Source organism: Scyliorhinus torazame, chromosome 1 (assembly GCF_047496885.1).
Source record: "Scyliorhinus torazame isolate Kashiwa2021f chromosome 1, sScyTor2.1, whole genome shotgun sequence".
NCBI lineage: Eukaryota > Metazoa > Chordata > Chondrichthyes > Carcharhiniformes > Scyliorhinidae > Scyliorhinus > Scyliorhinus torazame.
The window spans coordinates 111959376-111984371 of NC_092707.1; the positions used below are offsets into that span (position 1 = coordinate 111959376).

The window sequence follows — 24996 nt, forward strand, 5'->3', positions numbered from 1 at the left end:
GGGAGGGACGGAGTGTGGGGGGGAGGGGAGGGACGGAGTGTGGGGGGGAGGGGAGGGACGGAGTGTGGGGGGGAGGGGAGGGACGGAGTGTGGGCGGGAGGGGAGGGACGGAGTGTGGGCGGGAGGGGAGGGACGGAGTGTGGGGGGGAGGGACGGGACGGAGTGGGGGGGGAGGGGAGGGACGGAGTGGGGGGGGAGGGGAGGGACGGAGTGGGGGGAGGAGTGGGGGAGGGGAGGGACGGAGTGGGGGACGGATGGGGGGAGGGGAGGGCGGAGTGGGAGGGGGGGTGGGGGTGGGAGGGGAGGGACGGAGTGGGGGGGGGAGGGGAGGGACGGAGTGGGGGGGGGGGAGGGGAGGGACGGAGTGGGGGGGTGGAGGGGAGGGACGGAGTGGGGGGGTGGAGGGGAGGGACGGAGTGGGGGGGTGGAGGGGAGGGACGGAGTGGGGGGGTGGAGGGGAGGGACGGAGTGGGGGGGTGGAGGGGAGGGACGGAGTGGGGGGGTGGAGGGGAGGGACGGAGTGGGGGGGGAGGGACGGAGTGGGGGGGGGGGAAGGGAGGGACGGAGTGGGGGGGTAGAGGGGAGGGACGGAGTGGGGGGGTGGAGGGGAGGGACGGAGTGGGGGGGTGGAGGGGAGGGACGGAGTGGGGGGGTGGAGGGGAGGGACGGAGTGGGGGGGTGGAGGGGAGGGACGGAGTGGGGGGAGCGGGGGATGGGGAGAGGGAGGGAGAGTGGGAGGGAGAGCGGGCGAGTTGGATGGGGGAGAGTGGGAGGGAGAGCGGACGAGTTGGATGGGGGAGAGTGGGAGGGAGAGCGGACGAGTTGGATGGGGGAGAGGGAGGGGTAGCGGGCGAGTTGGATGGGGGAGAGGGAGCGAGAGTGGGAGGGAGAGCAGGCGAGTTGGATGGGGAGAGGGAGGGGGAGCGGGCGAGTTGGATGGGGGAGAGGGAGGGAGAGTGGGAGGGAGAGCGGGCGAGTTGGATGGGGGAGAGGGAGGGAGAGCGGGCGTGTTGGATGGGGTGGGAGGGAGAGCGGGCGAGTTGGATGGGGGAGAGGGAGGGGGAGCGGGCGAGTTGGATGGGGGAGAGGGAGGGAGAGCGGGCGAGTTGGATGGGGGAGAGGGAGGGAGAGCGGGCGAGTTGGATGAGGGAGAGGGAGGGAGAGTGGGAGAGAGCGGGTGAGTTGGATGGGAGGGAGGGAGAGTGGGAGAGAGCGGGCGAGTTGGATGGGGGAGAGGGAGGGAGAGCGGGCGAGTTGGATGGGGGAGAGGGAGGGAGAGTGGGAGAGAGCGGGCGAGTTGGATGGGGGAGAGGGAGGGACGGAGTGGGGGGGGAGAGGGAGGGATGGAGTGGGGGGGGAGAGGGAGGGACGGAGTGAGGGGGGAGAGGGAGGGACGGAGTGGGGGGGACGGTGGGAGAGAGGGTGGGGAGGGGAGGGAGAGCGGGGGCGCTTTCGGGGTAGAGGGAAGGGAGCCGGCGCGCTTTCGGGGTAGAGGGAGGGAGAGTGGGCGCGATTTTGGGCTAGAGGGAGGGAGGGAGAGCGGGCGTGCTTTCGAGGGAGGGGGAGCGTGCGCGCTTTCGAGGGAGGGGGAGCGGGCGCGCTTTCGGGCTAGAGGGAGTGAGAGCGGGCGCGCTTTTGGGCTAGAGGGTGGGGAAGAGAGAGCGGGCGTGCGTTCGGGCTAGAGGGAGGGAGAGCGGGAATGCTTTCGGGCTAGAGGGAGGGGGAGCGGGCGCGCTTTCGAGGGAGGGGGAGCGGGCGCGCTTTCGGCTAGAGGGAGGGGGAGCGGGCGCGCTTTCGGGGTAAAGGGAGGGGGAGCGGGCGCGCTTTCGGGGTAGAGGGAGGGGGAGTGGGCGCGCTTTCAGGCTAGAGGGAGGGGGAGAGGGAGGGAGAGCGGGCGTGTTTTCTGGCTAGAGGGAGGGGGAGAGGGAGGGAGAGCGGGCTCGCTTTTGAGCTAGAGGGAGGGGTAGAGGGAGGAAGACCGGGCGCGCTTTCGGGCTAGACGGAGGGGGAGAGGGAGGGAGAGTGGGCGCGCTTTCGGGCTAGTGGGAGGGCGAGAGGGAGGGAGAGCGGGCGCGCTTTCGGGCTAGAGGGAGGGGGAGCGGGCGAGTTGGGTGGGGGAGAGGGAGGGAGAGCGGGCCAGTTGCGTGGGGGAGAGGGAGGGACAGCGGGCGAGGTCGGTGGGGGAGAGGGAGGGAGAGCGGGCGAGTTGGATGGGGGAGGGAGGGAGAGCGGGCGAGTTGGATGGGGGAGAGGGAGGGAGAGCGGGCGAGTTGGATGGGGGAGAGGGAGGGAGAGCGGGCGAGTTGGATGGGGGAGAGGGAGGGAGAGCGGGCGAGTTGAATGGTGGAGAGGGAGGGAGAGCGGGCGAGTTGGATGGGGGAGAGGGAGGGAGAGCGGGCGGGTTGGATGGGGAGGGGGGGAGAGCGGGCGAGTTGGATGGGGGAGAGGGAGGGAGAGCGGGCGAGTTGGATGGGGGAGAGGGAGGGAGAGCGGGCGAGTTGGATGGGGGAGAGGGAGGGAGAGCGGGCGGGTTGGATGGGGGAGAGGGAGGGAGAGCTGGCGAGTTGGATGGGGGAGAGGGAGGGAGAGCGGGCTAGTTGGATGGGGGCGAGGGAGGGAGGGAGAGCGGGCGAGTTGGATGGGGGAGAGGGAGCGAGAGTGGGAGGGAGAGCGGGCGAGTTGGATGGGGGAGAGGGAGCGAGAGTGGGAGGGAGAGCGGGCGTGTTGGATGGGGGAGCGGGCGAGTTGGATGGGGGAGAGGGAGGGAGAGCGGGCGGGTTGGATGGGGGAGGGAGGGAGAACGGGCGAGTTGGATGGGGGAGAGGGAGGGAGAGCGGGCGAGTTGGATGGGGGAGAGGGAGGGAGAGCGGGCGAGTTGGATGGGGGAGAGGGAGGGGGAGCGGGCGCGCTTTCGGGTAGAGGGAGGTGGAGCGGGCGCGCTTTCGGGGTAAAGGGAGGGGGAGCGGGCGTGCTTTCGGGCTAGAGGGAGGGGAGAGGGAGGGAGAGCGGGCGCGTTTTCTGGCTAGAGGGAGGGGGAGAGGGAGGGAGAGCGGGCTCGCTTTTGAGCTAGAGGGAGGGGTAGAGGGAGGAAGACCGGGCGCGCTTTCGGGCTAGAGGGAGAGGGGGGGAGAGTGGGCGCGCTTTCGGGCTAGTGGAAGGGGGAGAGGGAGGGAGAGCGGGCGCGCTTTCGGGCTAGAGGGAGGGGGAGCGGGCGAGTTGGGTGGGGGAGAGGGAGGGAGAGCGGGCCAGTTGCGTGGGGGAGAGGGAGGGAGAGCGGGCGAGGTCGGTGGGGGAGAGGGAGGGAGAGCGGGCGAGTTGGATGGGGGGAGAGGGAGGGAGAGCGGGCGAGTTGGATGGGGGAGAGGGAGGGAGAGCGGGCGAGTTAGATGGGGGAGAGGGATGGAGAGCGGGCGAGTTGGATGGGGGAGAGGGAGGGAGGATGGGGGAAGAGGGAGGGGGAGCGGGCAAGTTGGATGGGGGAGAGGGAGGGAGAGCGGGTGAGTTGGATGGCGGAGAGGGAGGGAGAGCGGGCGAGTTGGATGGCGGAGAGGGAGGGAGAGCGGGCGAGTTGGATGGCGGAGAGGGAGGGAGACCGGGCGAGTTGGATGGCGGAGAGGGAGGGAGAGCGGGCGAGTTGGATGGCGGAGAGGGAGGGAGAGCGGGCGAGTTGGATGGGGGAGAGGGAGGGAGAGCGGGCGGGTTGGATGGGGGAGGGAGGGAGAGCGGGCGAGTTGGATGGGGGAGAGGGAGGGAGAGCGGGCGAGTTGGATGGGGGAGAGGGAGGGAGAGCGGGTGGGTTGGATGGGGGAGAGGGAGGGAGATCGGGCGAGTTGGATGGGGGCGAGGGAGGGAGGGAGAGCGGGCGAGTTGAATCGGGGCGAGGGAGGGAGAGCGGGGCGTTGGATGGGGGAGAGGGAGGGAGAGTGGGCGAGGTGGATGGGGGAGAGGGAGGGAGAGTGGGCGAGTTGGATGGGGGAGAGGGAGCGAGAGTGGGAGGGAGAGCGGGCGAGTTGGATGGGGGAGAGGGAGCGAGAGTGGGAGGGAGAGCGGGCGAGTTGGATGGGGGAGAGGGAGCGAGAGTGGGAGGGAGAGCGGGCGAGTTGGATGGGGGAGAGGGAGGGAGAGCGGGCGAGTTGGATGGGGGAGAGGGAGGGAGAGCGGGCGGGTTGGATGGGGGAGGGAGGGAGAGCGGGCGAGTTGGATGGGGGCGAGGGAGGGTGAGCGGGCGAGTTGAATGGGGGCGAGGGAGGGAGAGTGGGAGGGAGAGCGGGCGAATTGGATGGTGGAGAGGGAGGAAGAGTGGGAGAGAACGGGCGAGTTGGATCGGGGAGAGGGAGGGCGAGTGGGAGAGAGCGGGCGAGTTGGATGGGGGAGAGGGAGGGAGAGTGGGAGAGAGCGGGCGAGTTGGATGGGGGAGAGGGAGGGAGAGTGGGAGAGAGCGGGCGAGTTGGATGGGGGAGAGGGAGGGAGAGCGGGCGAGTTGGATGGGGGAGAGGGAGGGAGGGAGAGTGGGAGAGAGCGGGTGAGTTGGATGGGGGAGGGAGGGAGAGTGGGAGAGAGCGGGCGAGTTGGATGGGAGAGTGGGAGAGAGCGGGCGAGTTGGATGGGGGAGAGGGAGCGAGAGTGGGAGGGAGAGCGGGCGAGTTGGATGGGGGAGAGGGAGGGAGGGAGAGCGGGCGAGTTGGATGGGGGAGAGGGAGGGAGGGAGAGTGGGCGAGTTGAATGGGCAGACGAAGGGGGAGGGGGCGAGTTGGATGGGGGAGAGGGAGGGAGAGCGGGCGAGTTGGATGGGGGAGAGGGAGGGAGAGCGGGCGGGTTGGATGGGGGAGAGGGAGGGAGAGCGGGCGAGTTGGATGGGGGTGAGTGAGGGAGGGAGAGCGGGCGAGTTGAATGGGGGCGAGGGAGGGAGAGTGGGCGAGTTGGATGGGGTAGAGGGAGGGAGAGTGGGCGATTTGGATGGGGGAGAGGGAGGGAGAGTGGGCGAGTTGGATGGGGTAGAGGGAGGGAGAGTGGGCGAGTTGGATGGGGTAGAGGGAGGGAGAGTGGGAGAGAGCGGGCGAGTTGGATGGGGGAGAGGGAGGAAGAGTGGGAGAGAGCGGGCGAGTTGGATGGGGGAGAGGGAGGGAGAGCGGGCGAGTTGGATGGGGGAGAGGGAGCGAGAGTGGGAGGGAGAGCGGGCGAGTTGGATGGGGGAGAGGGAGGGAGAGCGGGCGAGTTGGATGGGGGAGAGGGAGGGAGGGAGGGAGAGCGGGCGAGTTGGATGGGCAGAGGAAGGGGGAGCGGGCGAGTTGGATGGGGGAGAGGGAGGGAGAGCGGGCGAGTTGGATGGGGGAGAGAGCAGGCGAGTTGGGTGGGGGAGAGTGGGAGACAGAGCGGGCGAGTTGGATGGGGGAGAGGGAGGGAGAGTGGGAGAGTTGGGTGGGGGAGAGGGAGGGAGAGTGGGAGAGAGCGGGCGAGTTGGATGGGGGAGAGTGGGCAAGCTGGGGGGGTAGAGGGAGAGCGAGCTAGCTGCGGGGGAGTGGGTGAGCTGTGAGGGCTGGGCGGGAGCTGCGGGTGAGTGAGGTTTGGATGCTGAGGTTGGTCACAATTTTGTTTTTTGTTTTTAAAAGTTTGAACACTAACTCTTTTGTTCCTGTTTTTTGGTAAAACCTTTGGATGCCTGCAGCTGGCCCTGCTTGCACCAGGTATGTCTGTTACTTTCAATTTACTTTTGCGCCTGTCTCGAGAGACAGTGGATCACTGATTGGTTTGGCAGCATCTGGCTCTCCATTGTGGTGGTGTTACGAGCCCCTGGGCTAGCGTGTGGTCAATTTCCTTCCCGCTTAACCCAGAATCGCAACGCATTTGAAATAAATAAATAAATTAGAAAAGCACCCAAAGCCTTTCCGGCTTGGGTCACTGTCTGTGCGGAGTCTGCACATCCTCCCCGTGTGTGTGTGGGTTTCCTCCAGGTGCTCCGGTTTCCTCCCACAGTCCAAACGTGCAGGTTAGATGGATTGGCCATGATAAATTGCCCTTGGTATCCAAAATTGCCCTTAGTGTTGGGTGGGGTTACTGGGTTATGGGGATAGGGTGGAATTGTTGACCTTGGGTGGGGTGCTCTTTCCAAGAGCCGGTGCAGACTCGATGGGCTGAATGGCCTCCTTCTCTGTAAATTCTATGATAACATCTATAAAAAAACTTACCACATTAAGATCAAAGAAATAGCTTTACAATTAACAGTTAAACAGTTCTTCAATGAAAGGAAAAACTTCAACTCGCTATCTACACGTGCCATTATATATATATTCCAAATAAGCACCCCAATACAGTTCAAAATCCATTCATAAATAAAGTTAGCAATCAAGATGACTTGCAGACATTTGGAGAGAGACCCTTTCAGGAACAACCGGAAAATCCTTCTGTCGTGTCAGACTCCAATCCTAGGGCAAAACTGCTAAAACCACAGACAGACCTGGCTCTTCCCATTAGTTACATCTGTACCCCACTGCGATGTCCCATGAACTGCTCAGCTAGGACTGAACGCCACTCTCTCATTAATTATCTACACCCCAGAGAACCTCCAGAAACACAAACAATGTTCCATTAGCCATCTATATGTAAACAAGTAAATAGTTAGAATCAATGATTCCCTCACTTTTATGACAGCTTAATCACGGCTTTAGCAGACATACTGCCTGTATGTACGTACGATAGCTTAATCACCGCTTTAGCAGACATACTGCCTGTATGTACGTGAACCCAGGGTTCTTACTACAACAAAATATAGAATAATCTCCTACATTCATCACATGAGGCATCATTGTACTGGACTGTATCATGGAACACAGTGATGACACTTTGTAATTTTGGTGGTCATCCGATCTGACAAGGTCAAAGGCTTTTGTAAGCTCAATGAAGGTGACATGGAGGGGTATCCGTTTGCGGCATTCTTCCTGTAACTGGTGAAGGCAGAACAACATGTCGATAATGGATCTCTGCATGAAAGCCCCAGGGCAGACACTATGAATCAGCTTCTGAAGTCTGTTTAAAATGACTGGGGCAAAGGCTTTCCCTACTGTGCTGAGCAGGGCGATTCTATGGTAGATGTTGCAGTCACAGTGGTCGCCCTTATTATAGAAGGTAATGATGTTGACACTGTGCATGCCCTGTGGCCCTGCTCCCTCATCCCAACACTGATAAAGCCGTTTGTGGAGTTTAGAGAGTATAGCTGTCTTGGCACCACTATTATTTTAGAGGTAATACCATTCTTTCCTGGTGCCTTTTTCCTGACTGGAAAATTGATGGCATTGCTGAGCTCTGGTTCCGTTGGCTGTTCGTCTAGCTTGTCCATGACTGGCAGAGGCTGAACTGCATTAAGGGTGATATCAGTGACAACATTTTTCTTGGACTACAGTTCTAGGTGGTGCTCCACCCAGCGGTTCATTTACTTGCTTTGGTCATTGATTGTTTTCCCTGATTTAGACTTGAGGGCTTGATGGTTGGCCCAAAAGCTTTCTTGATGCCATCATACATTTCTGGTGTCAGATGTCAGCTGAATACAACTACATAAATGTTACCAGCAGTCATTTGTACAGCGTCTAGCTGTTCTTTGTGCAGTGCTTCTGGCAGCTATAAGTGCTAAATATGTTTTCTCGCTGGGGGCTTGCTTGTAGATCAGTAGGGCAGTATGCTTGGCGAATACGACTGGTTCCAACTCTTCAAGGTGGCCTTGAAACCCAACCAGGTTCTGCTTCTCGAGTTTGCCAAAGGTGGTCATTGCTGAGTTATAGATGTCTCTAATGTGGGCCCACTTTGTCTCTGCAATCCCTACAGCGGTGTTTTGAAGGGCTTGTTCAAGGGAATTGATAAACCCCTGTAACAACAGTGGGTGAAACTTGTAGTGTTAATGTGTGGGCGACTATTTTGCTTGGAATGGCCTATCTTCTTTGGTTGGACTCCAGGGAGTGGTTGGTGTCACTGTGGAAGCTGCGTGTGATTAAAACACTGTTTAGAAAGGCTAATGAAGATTAGCTCCAGCTGTTGCCAGCAGTATGACGGAGTCATCCAGACTCGAAACGTTAGCTTCCTTTTCCATACACAGATGCTGTCAGATCTGCTGAGATTGTCCAGTATTTTCTGGTTTGCCACCGGTATGATCTTGGATGTCTCCATGAAACCTGGTGACAAGAGTTTGGTTTGAAAGAGCAAATTGATAATGCAGCGGCTGTGGTAAACACGCAACTTCAGCAGTCTCCATTCTCACTCATCCATCCAATGCCATGTCGCCTCAGGCAGGAGGGCCATGAATCATGGTTGGCCCCAACCCTGGCATTGAAGTCTCCCAGCAGGATCGGATGTTTGGAGTTAGGGATGCTGCTGATGTTGTGGAGTTCCACATAGAACTGGTCTTCAACTTCTGATGAGAAACGAGTTTTGGGGCATAGTTTTTGAGCAGGTGTACTGGTTGAGGAGTGACAGACAGTCGAATGGACAGTATGCATTCTGAGCCATATGTGGTTGGCTAATCATACTGAGCAAGGGGTTTCTGATAGCAAAATGCACTTGGCTCTTTGGGTCTCTGCCCTGACAGTAAAAAGTGTAGTCCTGCCCCATTAGCGATAACAAGGCATGTGAAGTGCTGCAATGTCCACATTAACTATAATCAGCTCTTTGTTGAAAATGGTGGTATTCCGAGAGTTGTCGATCTGTGAGATATTTTGGCAGGCCCGGACACACGATTCCGACGTTCCAGGTTGTAAATGGAATGGCTGGTACCTTCTTTCCTTTCTTTGTCCTATTGCTTGGTGTGATGTTACAGTCCACTTGTTGGGTGGGTAATGACCGATTGGAGCAGGTGGACGTGGCGGGAGGACACCTTACTGACTGGAGGCTGCGTGGTTTTGAGGTGTGCGATCGCTGTCCAATGGGATATGGTGATCTAGGCTTATAAGCTAGGCTAATAATAGGTAACTATGGCCTACTGTGTTGTTTTGGCCACTGTGAGGTAGACCTCATGGTAGACTAGTACAAAAGGTGAAGTCACACGGGATCAGGGGTGAACTGGCAAGGTGGATACAGAACTGGCTAGGCCATAGAAGGCAGAGGGTAGCAATGGAGGGATGCTTTTCTAATTGGAGGGCTGTGACCAGTGGTGTTCCACAGGGATCAGTGCTGGGACCTTTGCTCTTTGTAGTATATATAAATGATTTGGAGGAAAATGTAACTGGTCTGATTAGTAAGTTTGCAGACGACACAAAGGTTGGTGGAATTGCGGATAGCGATGAGGACTGTCTGAGGATACAGCAGGATTTAGATTGTCTGGAGACTTGGGCGGAGAGATGGCAGATGGAGTTTAACCTGGACAAATGTGAGGTAATGCATTTTGGAAGGGCTAATGCAGGTAGGGAATATACAGTGAATGGTAGAACCCTCAAGAGTATTGAAAGTCAAAGAGATCTAGGAGTACAGGTCCACAGATCACTGAAAGGGGCTACACAGGTGGAGAAGGTAGTCAAGAAGGCATACGGCATGCTTGCCTTCATTGGCCGGGGCATTGAGTATAAGAATTGGCAAGTCATGTTGCAGCTGTATAGAACCTTAGTTAGGCCACACTTGGAGTATAGTGTTCAATTCTGGTCGCCACACTACCAGAAGGATGTGGAGGCTTTAGAGAGGGTGCAGAAGAGATTTACCAGAATGTTGCCTGGTATGGAGGGCATAAGCTATGAGGAGCGATTGAATAAACTCGGTTTGTTCTCACTGGAACGAAGGAGGTTGAGGGGCGACCTGATAGAGGTATACAAAATTATGAGGGGCATAGACAGAGTGGATAGTCAGAGGCTTTTCCCCAGGGTAGAGGGGTCAATTACTAGGGGGCATAGGTTTAAGGTGAGAGGGGCAAAGTTTAGAGTAGATGTACGAGGCAAGTTTTTTACGCAGAGGGTAGTGGGTGCCTGGAACTCACTACCGGAGGAGGTAGTGGAGGCAGGGACGATAGGGACATTTAAGGGGCATCTTGACAAATATATGAATAGGATGGGAATAGAAGGATACGGACCAAGGAAGTGTAGAAGATTGTAGTTTAGTCGGGCAGTATGGTCGGCACGGGCTTGGAGGGCCGAAGGGCCTGTTCCTGTGCTGTACATTTCTTTGTTCTTTGTTCTTTGAGGCAACTATGGAATGACCGCTCCATAGTGCTCGCTCCATGGTGCTCACCTGGGCGGAATATATGAGAACATAAGAACTAGGAGCAGGAGGAGGCCATCTGGCCCTTCGAGCCTGCTCCGCCATTCAATTAGATTTTGTGGGCTCAGCTCCACTTTCCCGCCCAAACACCATAACCCTTTATTCTTCAAAAAACTATATCTTTATCTTGAAAACATTTCATGAAGGAGCCTCAACTGCTTCACTGGGCAAGGAATTCCATAGATTCACAACCCTATGGGTGAAGAAGTTCCTCCTAAACTCAGTCCTAAATCTACTTCCCCTTATTTTGAGGCTATGCCCCCTAGTTCTGCTTTCACCCACCAGTGGAAACAATCTGCCCGCATCTATCCTATCTATTCCCTTCATAATTTTATATGTTTCTATAAGATCCCCCCGCATCCTTCTAAATTCCCACCGAGTACAGCCCCAATCTACTCAACCTCTCCTTGTAATCCAACACCCTCAACTCTGGGATTAACCTAGTGAATCTCCTCTGCACACCCTCCAGCACCAGTACGTCCTTTCTCAGGTAAGGAGACCAAAACTGAACACAATACTCCAGGTGTGGCCTCACTAACACCTTATACAGTTGCAGCATAACCTCCCTAGTCTTAAACTCCCATTCCTCTAGCAATGAAGGACAAAACTCCATTCGCCGCCTTAATCACCTGTTGCACCTGTAAACCAACTTTTTGCGACTCATGCACTAGGACACCCAGGTCTCTCTGCACAGCAGCATGTTTTAATATTTTATCATTTAAATAATAATCCCTTTTGCTGTTATTCCTACCAAAATGGATAACCTCACATTTGTCAACATTGTATTCCATATGCCTGACCATAGCTAATTCACTTAAACTATCCAAATCCCTATGCAGATTGCAAGTATCCTCTGCACTTTTTGCTTTACCACTCATTTTAGTGTTGTCTGCAAACTTGGACACATTGCACTTGGTCCTCAACTCCAAATAATCTATGTAAACTGTGAACAATTGTGGGCCCAACACTGATCCCTGAGGGACACCACTAGCTACTGATTGCCAACCAGAGAAACACCCATTAATCCCCACTCTTTGCTTTCTATTAATTAACCAATCCTCTATCCATGCTACTACTTTCCTCTTAATGCCATGCATCATTATCTTATGCAGCAACCTTTTCTGTGGCACCTTGTCAAAGGCTTTATGGAAATCCAGATATACCACATCCATTGGCTCCCCGTTGTCTACCGCACTGGTAATGTCCTCAAAAAATTCCACTAAATTAGTTAAGCACGACCTGCCCTTTATAAACCCATGCTGCGCCTGTCCAATGGGACAATTTCCATCCAGATGCGTTGCTATTTCTTCCTTGATGATAGATTCCAGCATCTTCCCTACTACCGAAGTTAAGCTAACTGGCCTATAATTACCCACTTTCTGCCTACCTCCTTTTTTAAACAGTGGTGTCACGTTTGCTAATTTCCAATCCGCCGGGACCACCACAGAGTCTAGTGAATTTTGGTAAATTACCACTAGTGCATTTGCAATTTCCCTAGTCATCTCTTTTAGTACCCTGGGATGCATTCCATGTGGGTTTGGGCTACCCAAGCATCAAAACTCGCCATGGCCTTGTTGGTGGGGTCCAACAAGGAGTGCAGAGCACGACGTTTGACACCATAGCTGAAAGCAAATTACTGCAGATGGTGGAATCTGAAACAAAAACAGAAAATATTGGACAATCTCAGCAGGTCTGACAGCATCTGTGGAGAGAAAAGCAAACCAATGTTTCGAGTCTGAATGACTTTCTCAGAGTTTAACACCAGTTTGGCTGCAGGTGCTGCTGGAACATGCAAATACTAACACGACTGCCTCACGGGGCTCCACTCTGACTTTTCTCTTAGCCTTAGTCCCCGTCCTCCCCGTCCCCTGAGAAACTCAAGGCAATGGGGCTCATATCCCTGACCGAATGCTCCAGCCGGAGCCAGCTTAGCCCGGGTCGTGGGAAGGCAGGGTCGACATTCACTGAAGTATTCTTCATTAAAGGTTCAGAAAGTCAATGATTCCTCACAAGAACATTGAGATTAATGTTTGCTGAAATGTCAGCATTGACTCAGTGATGATTAGTTCCTTTCAGACTGAGGGGCTGATTAGTTCCTTTAAGACTGAGGGGCTACGTGTTCAACTCCACATGTAGGGACTTGGGAACACAATCAAGGGCTGATGAAGCTGAGGGCTGACAAGTCTGCAGGTCCTCATGGACTTCACCCCAGGGCCATGAAAGAGGTGGCTAATGACATAGTTGATGTGTTGATAATGTTCCAAAATTTGTTAGAATTCTGCTCGACTGGAAAGTAGCAAACATAACCCTTCTATTCAACAAGAGGGAGGCAGAAAAAAAGAAATTCTAGGCCAGTTAGGTTAGTTTGACATCTGTCATGAGGAACGTGTTGGAATCAATATATTAAGAAGGTTATAGCTGGGCACTTAGACAAGCTCATGGTAATTGGGAAGAGTCAGCAAGGTTTAATGAAAGATAATCCCATTTAACCAATTTACTAGTAGGCGTTGGTGTAGCGGTATTTTAATTGGACTGGTAATCTAGAAATCCAGAGCAATATTCTAGAGACCCAGGTTCAAATCCCACTACTGCAGATGATGAATTTTGAATCCAATAAAAAAAATCCTCGAAACTATTGTCATTGTAATAAAAACCTATCTGGTTCACCAGTGTCCATTAGAGAAGGACATCTGCTGTCTTTACCTGGCCTGACCTAGATGTGACTCCAGACCCACAGCAATGTGGCTGACTGTCAAATACTCTCTAAAATGGCCCTGCAAATCACTCTGTTCAAGGGCAATTAGCGATGAGCAACAAATGCTGGCCTAACTAGCAATGCTGACATCCCATGAATGAATTTTTTTAAAAACCAAGAGTTTTTTTGAAGGAGTAATATATGCTGTGGATAAATGGAGCCTGTAGGCATGCTGTACTTGGATTTCCAGAAAGCATTTGATTAGATGCCACATCAAAGATTATTGCAAAAAATAAAAGCTCATGGTTTAGGGGTAACATAGCCTTGATTGAAGATTGGCAGTTTGCCATAAAACCGACTGTGCATAAATGAGTCTTTGTCTGATTGGCAGGATGTGACCAGTGGAGTCCCACAGGGATCTGTGCTGGATCCTCAACTCTTTACAGTTTGCATCAGTGATTGAGATGAGGGGGCCATGACATTGTAGCTAAATTTTCAGATGATACAAAGATAGATTGTGTACAGAGCTTGCAGATGGGTATAGCTAGGTTGAGTGAGTGGGCAAAAATCTGGCAGATGGAGTATGATGTGGGAAAATGTGAAGTTGTTCACCTTGGCAAAAATAATAAAAAAGCAGAATGTTACTTAAAATGGAGAATGACCACAGAATGCTGTGGTGCAGTAGAATTTAGGTATTCTTGTGCACCAGTGTATTGGGCCAGGGTTTAGAAAACTCCAAAGTACATCATGGAGTTCACCTGACCTACAAATGTTTATCGAATTTGGCTAGGATGAGCACAAGAGCCTACCTTCCAGGTGTTCAACAGAGGTATTAGACTCTTTTAATCAAAAACAAACTTTATTCTACGAATTTAGTTAACATTTGTATAAACACATACATGCAAAATTTTTTGTCAACTACAAGCATAAATACCCCACATAGCTACAGTAATCTATTTATGAATCCCCCTTAACTGTTCCAATTTAATAACAATATCCCATAAACCAAAGCCCTTTTTACCAAAACAATACGTAAATGTAATTGTTTTTCTTCCTTGGAATGATTCTTTAAAACTGAAAGTAGAGAGACAGGCCAAAATACTTTTCTGTCTGATCCTACAGCAGCCAAATGTGAAAAACAAAAGTAAAAATTCCCAGAGCCATAACCCAGCTCCAAAGCTCAAAGCGAAAGTGAAAGCTCAGAGCCACAGTCCAGCTGCACCCACACAATGACGTCACTGAAGCTCTGTGATAAGACAGAAACATTTCTTAAAGGGACACTCCCATGACACGAGTCACAAAAGTAAGTCTGCAGGTACAGCAAATTATCAAGGAGGCTAATGGAATGCAGTCCTTTATTGCAAGAGAAATTGAACATAAAATTAAGGAAGCTGTGCTTCAGTTATACTGGACCTTGGTCAGGGTGGTACGGTGGTGCAGTGGTTAGCACTGCTGCCTCATGACCCAAGGACCCAGGTTCGAATCCGGCCCCAGGTCACTGTCCGTGTCTGCCTGGGTCTCACCCCCACAACCCAAAGTTGTGCAGCGTAGGTGGATTGGCCATACTAAATTGCCCCTTAATTGGAAAAAAGAATTGGGTACTCTAAAATTTAAAAAAAATACAGTACCTTGGTGAGACTGCATCTTGAATACTGTGTGCAGTTTTGGTCTCATTCAAGGAAAGATATAAATGCGTTGGAGGCGATTCAGAAGAGATTTATAGATTAATGCTTGGAATTAACACGTTATCTTATGTGGCTTGCTTGCACTAAAGTCCGCAATAGAGAGGGGTTGACTTGATTAAAGTATATAAGATCCTGAATGAAAGTTGAAAGCATGTTTCCACTTGTGGGTGAATCCAGAACTAGGTGGCACCATTTTAAAATTTGGTTTAATAAAAGCATCTTTGCAGTGTAAGGCTTAGGCCTATATTAAACTACCTAGACATCATTATATTTGTACTACAAAAAATGTGCTCATGTGTTCTTTAGTTTCTTTATCACCAACTGAAAGCCTCTGATATTTCTATTCTGACAGTGGTTAGAGACCAGACCTAACAGACAGGTTTGTCCTGTTTGCAAAGCAGGCATCAGTCGAGACAAAGTAATTCCCCTTTATGGAAGAGGAAGCACAGGTCAGCAGGATCCAAGGTGAGAAAATCAAAGGAATAATACCACAATGGCATTTCTGTTTTCTGTAATATTGTTACGACACACAAGGTCAGTGCATGTGAATTCCAGGCACACTTGACCCAGAGTCACAACACCGTTGAAATTAACATGATTAACATTTATTTTTAAAATACCCGAGGTCTTCGGCTGCCCAATACAACAGTCACCAGGTTTGTAAATTTGAACACTATTAACCTTATATTATTAACAGTAGCTATAATTAAATGGGTTGCAAATACAACTGGTTAACTATCTAATCTCTAAACTCCCCTCCATTTAACTCACCCCTCTTTTCTCTCGCTCTTTTCTCTCTATTGTTCTGTCAATGTTATTCTTAGTCGCTCTTATTTTGTTTCCCACCCCCTGCTTATTCTCAAAGTTTGGCCTACGGGTGAATCAATTCCCACCACTGAAAGCTTCACATCTCATTCAAACAATTAGCAGTGGGAATGGTTTAGTTTTCATTCTGTATGAGGTTTCAAACATCCACATTTTACTCCCAACCCCATTAGTTGGATATCGTTGGATAGAAAAATACTCGAGTGCTCTCCTGTATTCACATGACTCCCCATGCTGCTCCAGATACGGCACCATGGGCGGCCAGGTTGAACAGTGGTTAGCACTGCTACCTCACAGCGCCAGCGACCCTGGTATCTGTCTATGTTAAGTGTGCACTTAGTCCTCATGTCTGTCGATTTCTTCCCACAGTCCAAAGGAATTCTGGTAAGGTGAATTGACCATGATAAATGTATGGGGTTACAGGGATAAGGCGGGGGAGTGGGCCTTGGAGTGCTCTTTCAATGTTCGGTGCACACTTAGTGGGCTGAATGGTCTCCTGCCTTGTCAGGATTCTATGATTTTCATTGTTCGAGTCCCATTCTTGACACTAGAATCATAGAATCCCTACCGTGCAGGGGATCATTCGGCCCGTTGAATCTTCGCCGACCCTCTGAAAGGGCACTCTAACTAGGCTCACTCCCCTACCCCATCCCTGTACCCCACCTAATCTTTGGACGCCAAGCGGAAATTAAGCATTACCAATCTATCTAACCTGCACATCTTTGGACTGTGGGAGGAAACCGGAGCACCTGGAAGAAACCCATATAAACTCCACGCAGAGAATCAAAGTTGGAATCGAACCTGGGTTGTTGTTGCTGTCAGGCAGCAGTGCTAACCACTGTGCAACCGCGCTGTAAGTAGCTTTCTTGTAAAACTTATGGCGTACCATCATTTTTGTTCAAGTGCTTAAATTCAGCAGAAGAAATTAAATTCATTCTGGCACGTTTCACAGACAACTTTAATCTTTGTCTACCATGTTGTATTTAGGGAGAAAACGCCTCCAAGACCACAAGGCCAGAGACCCGAGCCGGAGAGTAGAGGGGTGAGTGCCTGCATTAATTTCAAGGCAGCAGCTAGAAGGTGATGAGAGGAAATGGGAAGAGGGACACCGAAATTAGAGGATGATGTGAATGGTTTGTGGTAATTTGGATAGTGAACATGTTTCTTTGTTTTGTGCTGTGTTCCTGACAGGAGTGAATTATTCAGCCCCTCCCACCTGTTATACAATCACAGACCGTATGAGGCCATTCAGCCCATTGAAACATCACCAGCTCTTTCAATTAATTAATTGTGCACTATTTGTCTCCAGTTATTTATCCAATTCCCCTTTAAAGGCTATGACTGAACCTGTGTCTACCACCATTTCTACCACTTATTATGGAAAAAAGTTTTTCCTTATGCTGTCTCTGGTTCTTTTGTCATCACCTTAACTATGTGGCATTCTGTTCATTAAATTTGCACCATTGAAAACAGTTCCTCTTTAAAATGATGGGTCAAAGATTAAATAAACACTTGGCTGAGAATAAACCGCTTCTTTGTCCAGCATTTTCTGATTTAGACCATCTCAGCAGGTCTGACAGCATCTGTGGAGAGAGAACATAGCAGGAGTCTGGTTGACTTCGCTTCCTTCTCTCTCCACAGATGCTGTCAGACCTGCTGCGAATGTCCAGCAGTTCCTGCTTTTGTTTCAGATTCCAGCATCCACAGTAATTTGCTTTTACTTTAGGTTCTTCGTTTATCCTTTTCCCCACTGCCCTTCTGAAATGTGGGAAGTGTTATTATATTATGGAAGCTATAGTGTTTTTGTTAGCCATTGTGCAAATTCTTTATAATGCATCTCCTGCTGAATCATTGCCACAATGATCTTATTTCTCAGGGCTTTCAAGGTTTTGGATTTGGAGATGGAGGATTCCAGATGTCGTTTGGGATTGGTGCATTTCCATTTGGGATTTTTGCAACAGCGTTTAACATCAATGATGGCCGCCCACCTCCAGGTACATGACAAAAATCACTACATTCTCCATCCTATACAGTGCTACATCAAACCGGTACAAAACTGGCTCCCCTTATCATAGAATCTCTACAGTGCAGAGGGACCCATCCGGTCCATCGAGTCTGCACCAACCCACTGAAAGAGCATCTGAACCAGGCTCCCCCATCATAGATCATCGAATTTACAGTGCAGAAGGAGGCCATTCGGCCTATCGAGTCTGCACCGGCCCTCGGAAAGAGCATTCCACTCAAGTACACGCTTCTTCTACCCTTAACCCAGTAACCCCAATTAACCTTTTTGGACACTACGGGCAATTTAGCATGGCCAATCCCCCTAACCCGCACATCTTTGGACTGTGGGAGGAAACCGGAGCACCCGGAGGAAACCCATGGACACACGGGGAGAATGTGCAGACTCCAGACAGACAGTGACCCAAGCCGGGAATCGAACCTGGGACCCTGGAGCTGTGAAGCAACTGCGCTAACCACTATGCTACCGTGCGGCCCATCCCTGCAACCACGTAATCCCACCTAATTTGCATAACCCTGGACACTTCAGGGGTAATTTAGCATGGCCAATCCACTTAACCTGCACTGTTGGAGGATACCGGAGCACCCAGAGGAAACCCACACAGACATGGGTGAACATACAGACTCCACACACACCCGTCACCAAGGCCAGAATTGAACCCGGGTCCCTGGCAGTGAGGCAGCAGTGCTAATACTCTGCCACCATGCAGCCTATGGCATGATCTCTATATTATCCGCAGTCAATTACTTTCCTACTTTAAAATTGTTGTGTTGTGGAAATGATTTAAGCTTTGTGAGTTGGGCAGGTAAAATGAACTTATTCAGTTCATGCATTCCAAAGGAAGAATCACGGCAATACCGTTGCAGCCTTCAAATTGGCCTCGTCCAACGTTCCAACCTAAGGACAGTAGAATGACATTAATATCCAGTGCTAAAGTGCATCTCGTGAAAGTTGCATTGAAGTCTTGGCATCAAGTTGGTAGAAAAAGTGGGTATAATTGCAAGCATTGTGTGTTTGACCTGCAACCCATTCAAAACTGACAATCAAAATTGTTACCTGTTGGCGTGGCCCAGCACTTCATAGAATCAAAATCACAGCACAAGAAGTAGCAATTCTACCCATCAAGTCTCTACCAGTTTTCACTGCTGAACATGTGTGGTAATGAAAGGAAGTTTCACTCCAATGCGTTGTTCTGAGGTTTTGCCCTCAGTTGGCTAAATCTTATTGTTTATCAGGATAACAGTATCCAGATCCCTTTTAAACACGTTTTAAAAACAAGGAAACAGAGATGTCTGTTTAATGCTTTTTATTCATTACTCACTGAGAACCTCCAGAATTGTAAGAAGTCTCACATCACCTGATGAAGGAACAGCACTCCGAAAGCTTGTGATTTCAAATAAACCTGTTGGACTTTAACCTGGTGTTGTGAGACTTCTTACTGTGCCCACCCCAGTCCAACGCCAGCATCTCCACATCAAATCTCCAGAACAACATTGATCTAATTACATGCTAGCTGAAGCTAAGGGTGTAAATTCCTCTTTGTACCATATAAACACCGATTATATGGCACTGAAACAGGCCTTTTTGGCCTGACCAGCCATTGTCAGGGTTAACCTCTACTCTAGCCTCCTTACGTCTTTCCTCCATTTAAATCCTGCTATCATAAACCTATGATCCCTTCACCCTCGTACCCTTGCCTACCTTCCCCTTAAAGGCATCTATACCAGTTGCTTCATTACTCCCTATGACAGCGAGTTCCACATTGTCATCAGGTTAAGAAGGTTCTTTTGAATTCCCTGTCTGATACCTTGATGACTATATTACATTGATGGCCTTTAGTTCTGCTGTTCCCCACAAGTGGAAACATTGAGACCCAGCCTGTCAATCCTTTCCTAATGGATATAGCCACACATTTTCTTGCAAATCTTTTCAACGCCCTCTGCAGAGCATCTATATCCTTTCTTATAATATGTGACCAGAGCTGCATGCAGTACTCCTTAAGTGTGGTCAAACCAATATTCCGTAAAGATCTAGCATAGTTTTCCTACTTCTCAATTCTGTCCCTCTAGAAATAAAGCCTATTGCTCATAGAGTCATAGATATTTACAGCATGGAAACAGGCCCTTCGGCCCATCATTCCATATCGCCCAGTTTCTATCACTAAGCTAGTCCCACTTGCCCGTGTTTGGCCCATATCCTTCTATACCCACCCTGCCCATGTAACTGTTTAACTTTTTTAAAGTAAAAAATTGTACCCGCCTCTACCACTGCCTCGGCAGCCCGTTCCAGATGTTCACCACCCTCTAAGTGAAATAAATTTCCCTCAGATCTCTTTTGTATCTCTCTCCTCCCACCTTAAACCTATCCCCTCTAATTCTAGACTCCTCTACCTTTTTGAAAAGATGTTGATCTACCTTATCTATGCTCCTCATTATTTTATAGATCTCTATAAGATCACCCCTGAGCCTCTTATGCTCCAGGGAAAAAAGCCCCAGCCTATCCAGCCTCCCCTTATAACTCAGACCATCAAGTCCTGGTAGCATCCTCGTAAATTTCTTCTGCATTCTTTCTAGTTTAACAATATCCTTCCTATAATAGGGTGATCAGAACTGAACACCGTATTCCATGTGCGGTCTTACCAATATTTTGTACAACTTCAAGACGTCCCAACTCCTATATTCAATATTCTGACCAGTGAAACCTAGAACGCTGAATGCCTTCATCACCACCCAGTCCACCTGCGACACAACCTTCAAGGAGCTATGAATGTATACTCCTAGATCTCTTTGTTCTATAACTCTCCCCAACTTCCTCCCATTAACTGAGTAGGTCCTGCCCCGATTTGATCTACCAAAGTGCATCACCTCGCATTTATCCAAATTAAACTCCATCCGCCATTCATCAGCCCACTGGCCCAATTGGTCAAGATCCTGTTGCAATCTTATATAAACTTCTTCACTATCCACTATGCCAACAAATAACAGTGGACCTAGCACCGATCCCTGAAGCACACCGCTGATCACAGGCCTCCTGTTTGAAAAACAACCCTCCATAACCACACTTTGGCTTCAGTCTCCAAGCCAATTTTGTATCCAATTGGCTACCTCGCCTTGGATTCTGTGAGATTTAACCTTTTTCTTTTTGATAAACAATTTTATTGAGGCATTTTGGCATAGTAAACATAGGACCCACCTAACTACCCCTCTAATCTACGTTGCCCTAAACCCCCCCCCTGCTGATGATTAATTTTCCGCTAAGAAGTCGATAAATGGTTGCCACCTCTGGGCGAACCCTGACAGTGACCCTCTCAGAGTGAACTTAATTTTCTCCAGACCGAGAGAGCTCGCCATATCCGATAGCCAGGCCTCCAACTTCGGGGGCTTTGAGTCCCTCCATGCCAGCAGAATTCGTCGCCGGGCTGCCAGGGAAGCAAAGGCCAAAATGTCAGCCTCTCTCTCCTCCTGGACTCCCGGGTCCTAAGAAACCCCAAAAATTGCCACCTCTGGACTCATCACCACCCTTGTTTTCAGTACCCGGGACATAACATCCGCGAATCCCTGCCAGTACCCCCTGAGTTTTGGACATGCCCAGAACATGTGGACATGGTTCGCTGGTCCTCCCGAACATCTGCCGCACCTGTCCTCTAATCCAAAGAATTTACTCATCCGGGCCACTGTCCTGTGGGCCCGGTGGACGACCTTAAATTGAATCAGGCTGAGCCTAGCGCATGTTGCAATCGCGTTTACCCTGCTCAACGCCTCTGCCCATAAGCCCTCTTCTATCTCACCTCTGAGCTCCTCTTCCCACTTAAGCTTTAACTCCTCGGTCTGCGACTCCTCTGCCCCCATAAGTTCTTTGTATATATCTGAGACCCTCCCCATCCCATCCACTGGACACTACCCTGTCCTGGATCCCCCTAAGTGGCCGACGTGGGATGGATGGAATCTGTCTGCGTAGAAAGGCCCGCACCTGCAAGTACCTGAAATCATTCCCTCTCACCAGCCCACATTTCTCCTCTAGCGCCCTCATGCTCGGGAAGCTCCCTTCCAAGAACAGATCCCCCATCCTCAATCCCAGCCCTCCGCCATGCTCGGAACCCACCGTTCATATTCCCTGGGGGAAACCGGTGATTGTCGCAAATGAGGGACCAAACTGATGCTCTCACTTCCCCCACATGCCTTCTCCATTGGCCCCAGATCCGCAAGTTCGCCACCACTATAGGTCTGGTGGAGTACCATGCCGGCGGGAGCGGCAGGGGCACTGTAACCAGGGCTGCCAAACCGGTGCTCCTGCACAAAGCGGCCTCCACCCACCCCCAAACCGACCATCCACTTCCTTATCATAACTATGTTGGCCGCCCAATAGTAATTACTAAAGTTTGGCACCGCCAATTCCCCTTCCCCTCGGTTCCTCTCGAGCATCAATCATCTCACCCTCGGGGACATTCCTGCCCGCACAAATCTCATAATCATTTTATTCACCTACTTGAAAAAGACCGCGGAATGAAATTGGGTAGACACTGGAATACGAACAGGAATCTCTGGAGGATCGTCATTTTAACCGTCTGCATTCTCCCCGCTGGTGTCAGTGGGAGCGCATCGCACCTCCGGAACTTGACCCTCATTTGCTCCACCAACCGAGATAAGTTCAACTTGTGCAACCAGCCCCAGTCCCACACTACCTGTATCCCTAAGTATCTAAAACTGTCCCCTACTAACCTAAACGGCAGCCCCTCAGCCGACCCTCCTGTCCCCTCGCCTGGACTACAAACACTCACTTTTTGCCATGTTCAGTTTATACCCTGAGAACCGGTCGAATTCCCTCAGGTTTCCCATGATTTCATCCATCCCAGCCACTGGATCCGTGATGTATAAGAGCAGGTCGTCGGCATACAACAAAACTCTGTTCCATCCCCCCCCTGTACCAGCCCCTTCCAACCCCTAGAAGCTCTCAGGGCAATTGCCAACGGCTCTATTGCTAGCGCAAACAGCAGTGGGGAGAGGGAGGCACCTCTATCTCGTCCCTCGGGAGATTTAACCTTTTGCAACAACCTACCATGCAGTACCTTTTCAAAGGCCTTGCTAAAGTCCATGTAGACAACGTCGACTGCACTGCCCCCTTGGGGCACCCTTGACACTAACCTTCTTGGTTACCCCTTCAAAAAACTCAATCAAATTCTTGAAACATGACTTTCCCCTTACAAAGCCATGTTGACTTTCCCTAATTAGCCCCTGCCTGTCTCAATGCCTGTAGATCCTGTCCCTCAGAATACCTTCCAACAATTTACCCACTACAGAAGTAAGGCTCGCCGGTTTTAGTTCCCAGGTTAATCCCTACAGCCCTTCTTAAAAAAGGGCACAACATTTGCTACCCTCCAATCTTCAGGCACCTCTCCTGTGGCTGTCGATGATTCAAATATCTCAGTTAGGGGGCAATTTACTCCCTAACCTCCCACAATGTCCTGGGATACATTTTATCAGGTCCCAGGGATTTATTTATCTTGATGCGCTTTAATACCTCCAGCACCTCTTTCTCTGTAATATGTGCACTCCTCAAGACATCACTTTTTATTTCCCCGACCTTCATGCCTTTTTTAACAATAAACACTGACGAGAAATATTAATTTCGGACCTCTCCCATCCCTTGTTAATCTGCACACAGATTACCTTGTTTATCCTGAAGAGGCCTACCCTCTCCCTAGTCACCCTTTTACCCTTTATGTATCTGGAAAAGCTCTTTGGAGTTTCCTTTGCCTTATCTGCCAAGACCATCTCCTGTCCCATTTTGCCCTCCTGATTTCTCTCTTAACTCTACTCCGACAAGCCCTCTACTCTTCAAGGGATCCACTTGATCCCAGCTGCCTATGTATGTCATATGCCGCCACCTTTCTTTTGACCATGGCCTCAATATCCTGAGTCATCCAGGGTTCCCTCTTTCTACCATCCTTATCCTTCACTCTTAAGAGGAATGTGCTCACCCTGAACCCTAATTAACTCCTTTTGAAAGACTCCCACTTACCAGCTGTCCCCTTGCCTGCAAATGGGCACCCCCAATTAGCTTTTGAAAGATACCACCTAATACCTTCGAAATTGGCCTTGCCCCAATTTAGAATTTTAACTTTTGGGCCAGAACTATTATTCTCCATAGCTATCTTAAAACTAATGGAATTATGGTCACTGGTCCCAAAGTGATCCCTCGCTAACACTTATGTCACCTGTCCTTCCTTATTCCCCAAGAGGAGGTCAAGTTTTTGCCCCTCTCTAGTTGGGCCATCCACATATTGAATTAGGAATTCTTCCTGAATACACTCAACAAATTTCTCTCCATCCAAACCCCCAGTGCTATGGCTGTCCCAGTTAATGTTGTGAAAGTTAAAATCCCCTACTATTACCATCCTATTTTTCCGGCAGCTATCTGTAATCACCTTACATATTTGCTTCTCGATTTCCTGCTGACTGTTTGGGGGCTTACAGTACATTCCTATCAAAGTGATCTTGCCCTCCTTATTTTTCAGTTCTACCCATATAGACTCAGTGGGCAGATGCTCAGATATATCCTCTCTCTATACTGCCATGATGCTGTCCCTAGTCAAAAACACAACTCACCCTCTCCTCCTATCTCCTGGTCTATCTTTCCTATAGCATCTGTACCTCGGAACATTGAGCTGCCAGTCCTACCCCTCCTTTAGCCATGTTTCAGTAATAGCTATAATATCCCAGTCCCATGTACCTAGCCATGCCCTGCATTCATCTGCCTTGTCTGTTAAACCTCTTGCATTGAAATAAATGCAGTTCAATCTGTTTCTCTGCCTTCCACTTTTCTCCTTACTGACTTTTTTGTTTCTATCCTCTCTTTACTACCTTCTGACTTCCTGCATTGGTTCCCTCCCCAACACCGCTAGCAAACAACCCCCCTACGACATTGGTTCCAGCCCTGCCCAGGTGTCGACCATCCAATTTGTAATGGCCCCACCTCTCTCCGAACCGGTTCCAATGTTCCAAAAATCTGATTCCCTCCCTCCTGCACCATCTCTCTAGTCACCCATTCATCCTGTCTACCCTGTCATTCCTACTCTGACAGCAGATTTGCTTGTTTTTAATGGCCGAGCTAATCTGTGGTGCAACTTTAAGTGATCTTTTTGTTTCAGTACATGGAATCATAGAAACCCTACAGTGCAGAAGGAGGCCATTTGGCCCATCAAGTCTGCAACGACCCGCTGAAAGAGCACCCTACTTCGGCCCACTTCCCTGCAACCCCACCTAACCTTTGGACACGAAGGGGCAATTTAGCATGGCCAATCTACATAACCTACAAATCTTTGGACTGTGGGAGGAAACTGGAGCACCTGGAAGAAATCCATATAGATATGGGGAGAACGTGCAAACTCCACACAGTCACCCAAGTCCGAAATCAAACCCGGGTCCCTGGTGCTGTGAGGCAGCAGTGCTGACCACTAAGCCATCGTGCTACCCTGCCCAGTGTACTCCAAGATCCCTAAATATGCCAAAATATACTACCTCTCATTTCTGTGTGTTGATCTT

The 24996-nt window shown here is 50.7% G+C and overlaps 1 protein-coding gene across 2 annotated transcripts in view; it reads left to right on the forward strand.

Annotated features, from left to right (window-relative positions):
- rnf185 (ring finger protein 185) overlaps positions 1 to 24996 on the forward strand; it is a 44633-nt gene that overhangs the window by 10694 nt on the left and 8943 nt on the right. For both annotated transcript variants that reach the window (XM_072499899.1, XM_072499889.1), the window contains exons 2-5: positions 5666 to 5684; positions 14960 to 15072; positions 16420 to 16474; positions 17309 to 17426. In XM_072499899.1, the coding sequence (XP_072356000.1) occupies positions 5666 to 5684; positions 14960 to 15072; positions 16420 to 16474; positions 17309 to 17426 (305 nt within the window). The remainder of the gene's footprint in view (positions 1 to 5665; positions 5685 to 14959; positions 15073 to 16419; positions 16475 to 17308; positions 17427 to 24996) is intronic.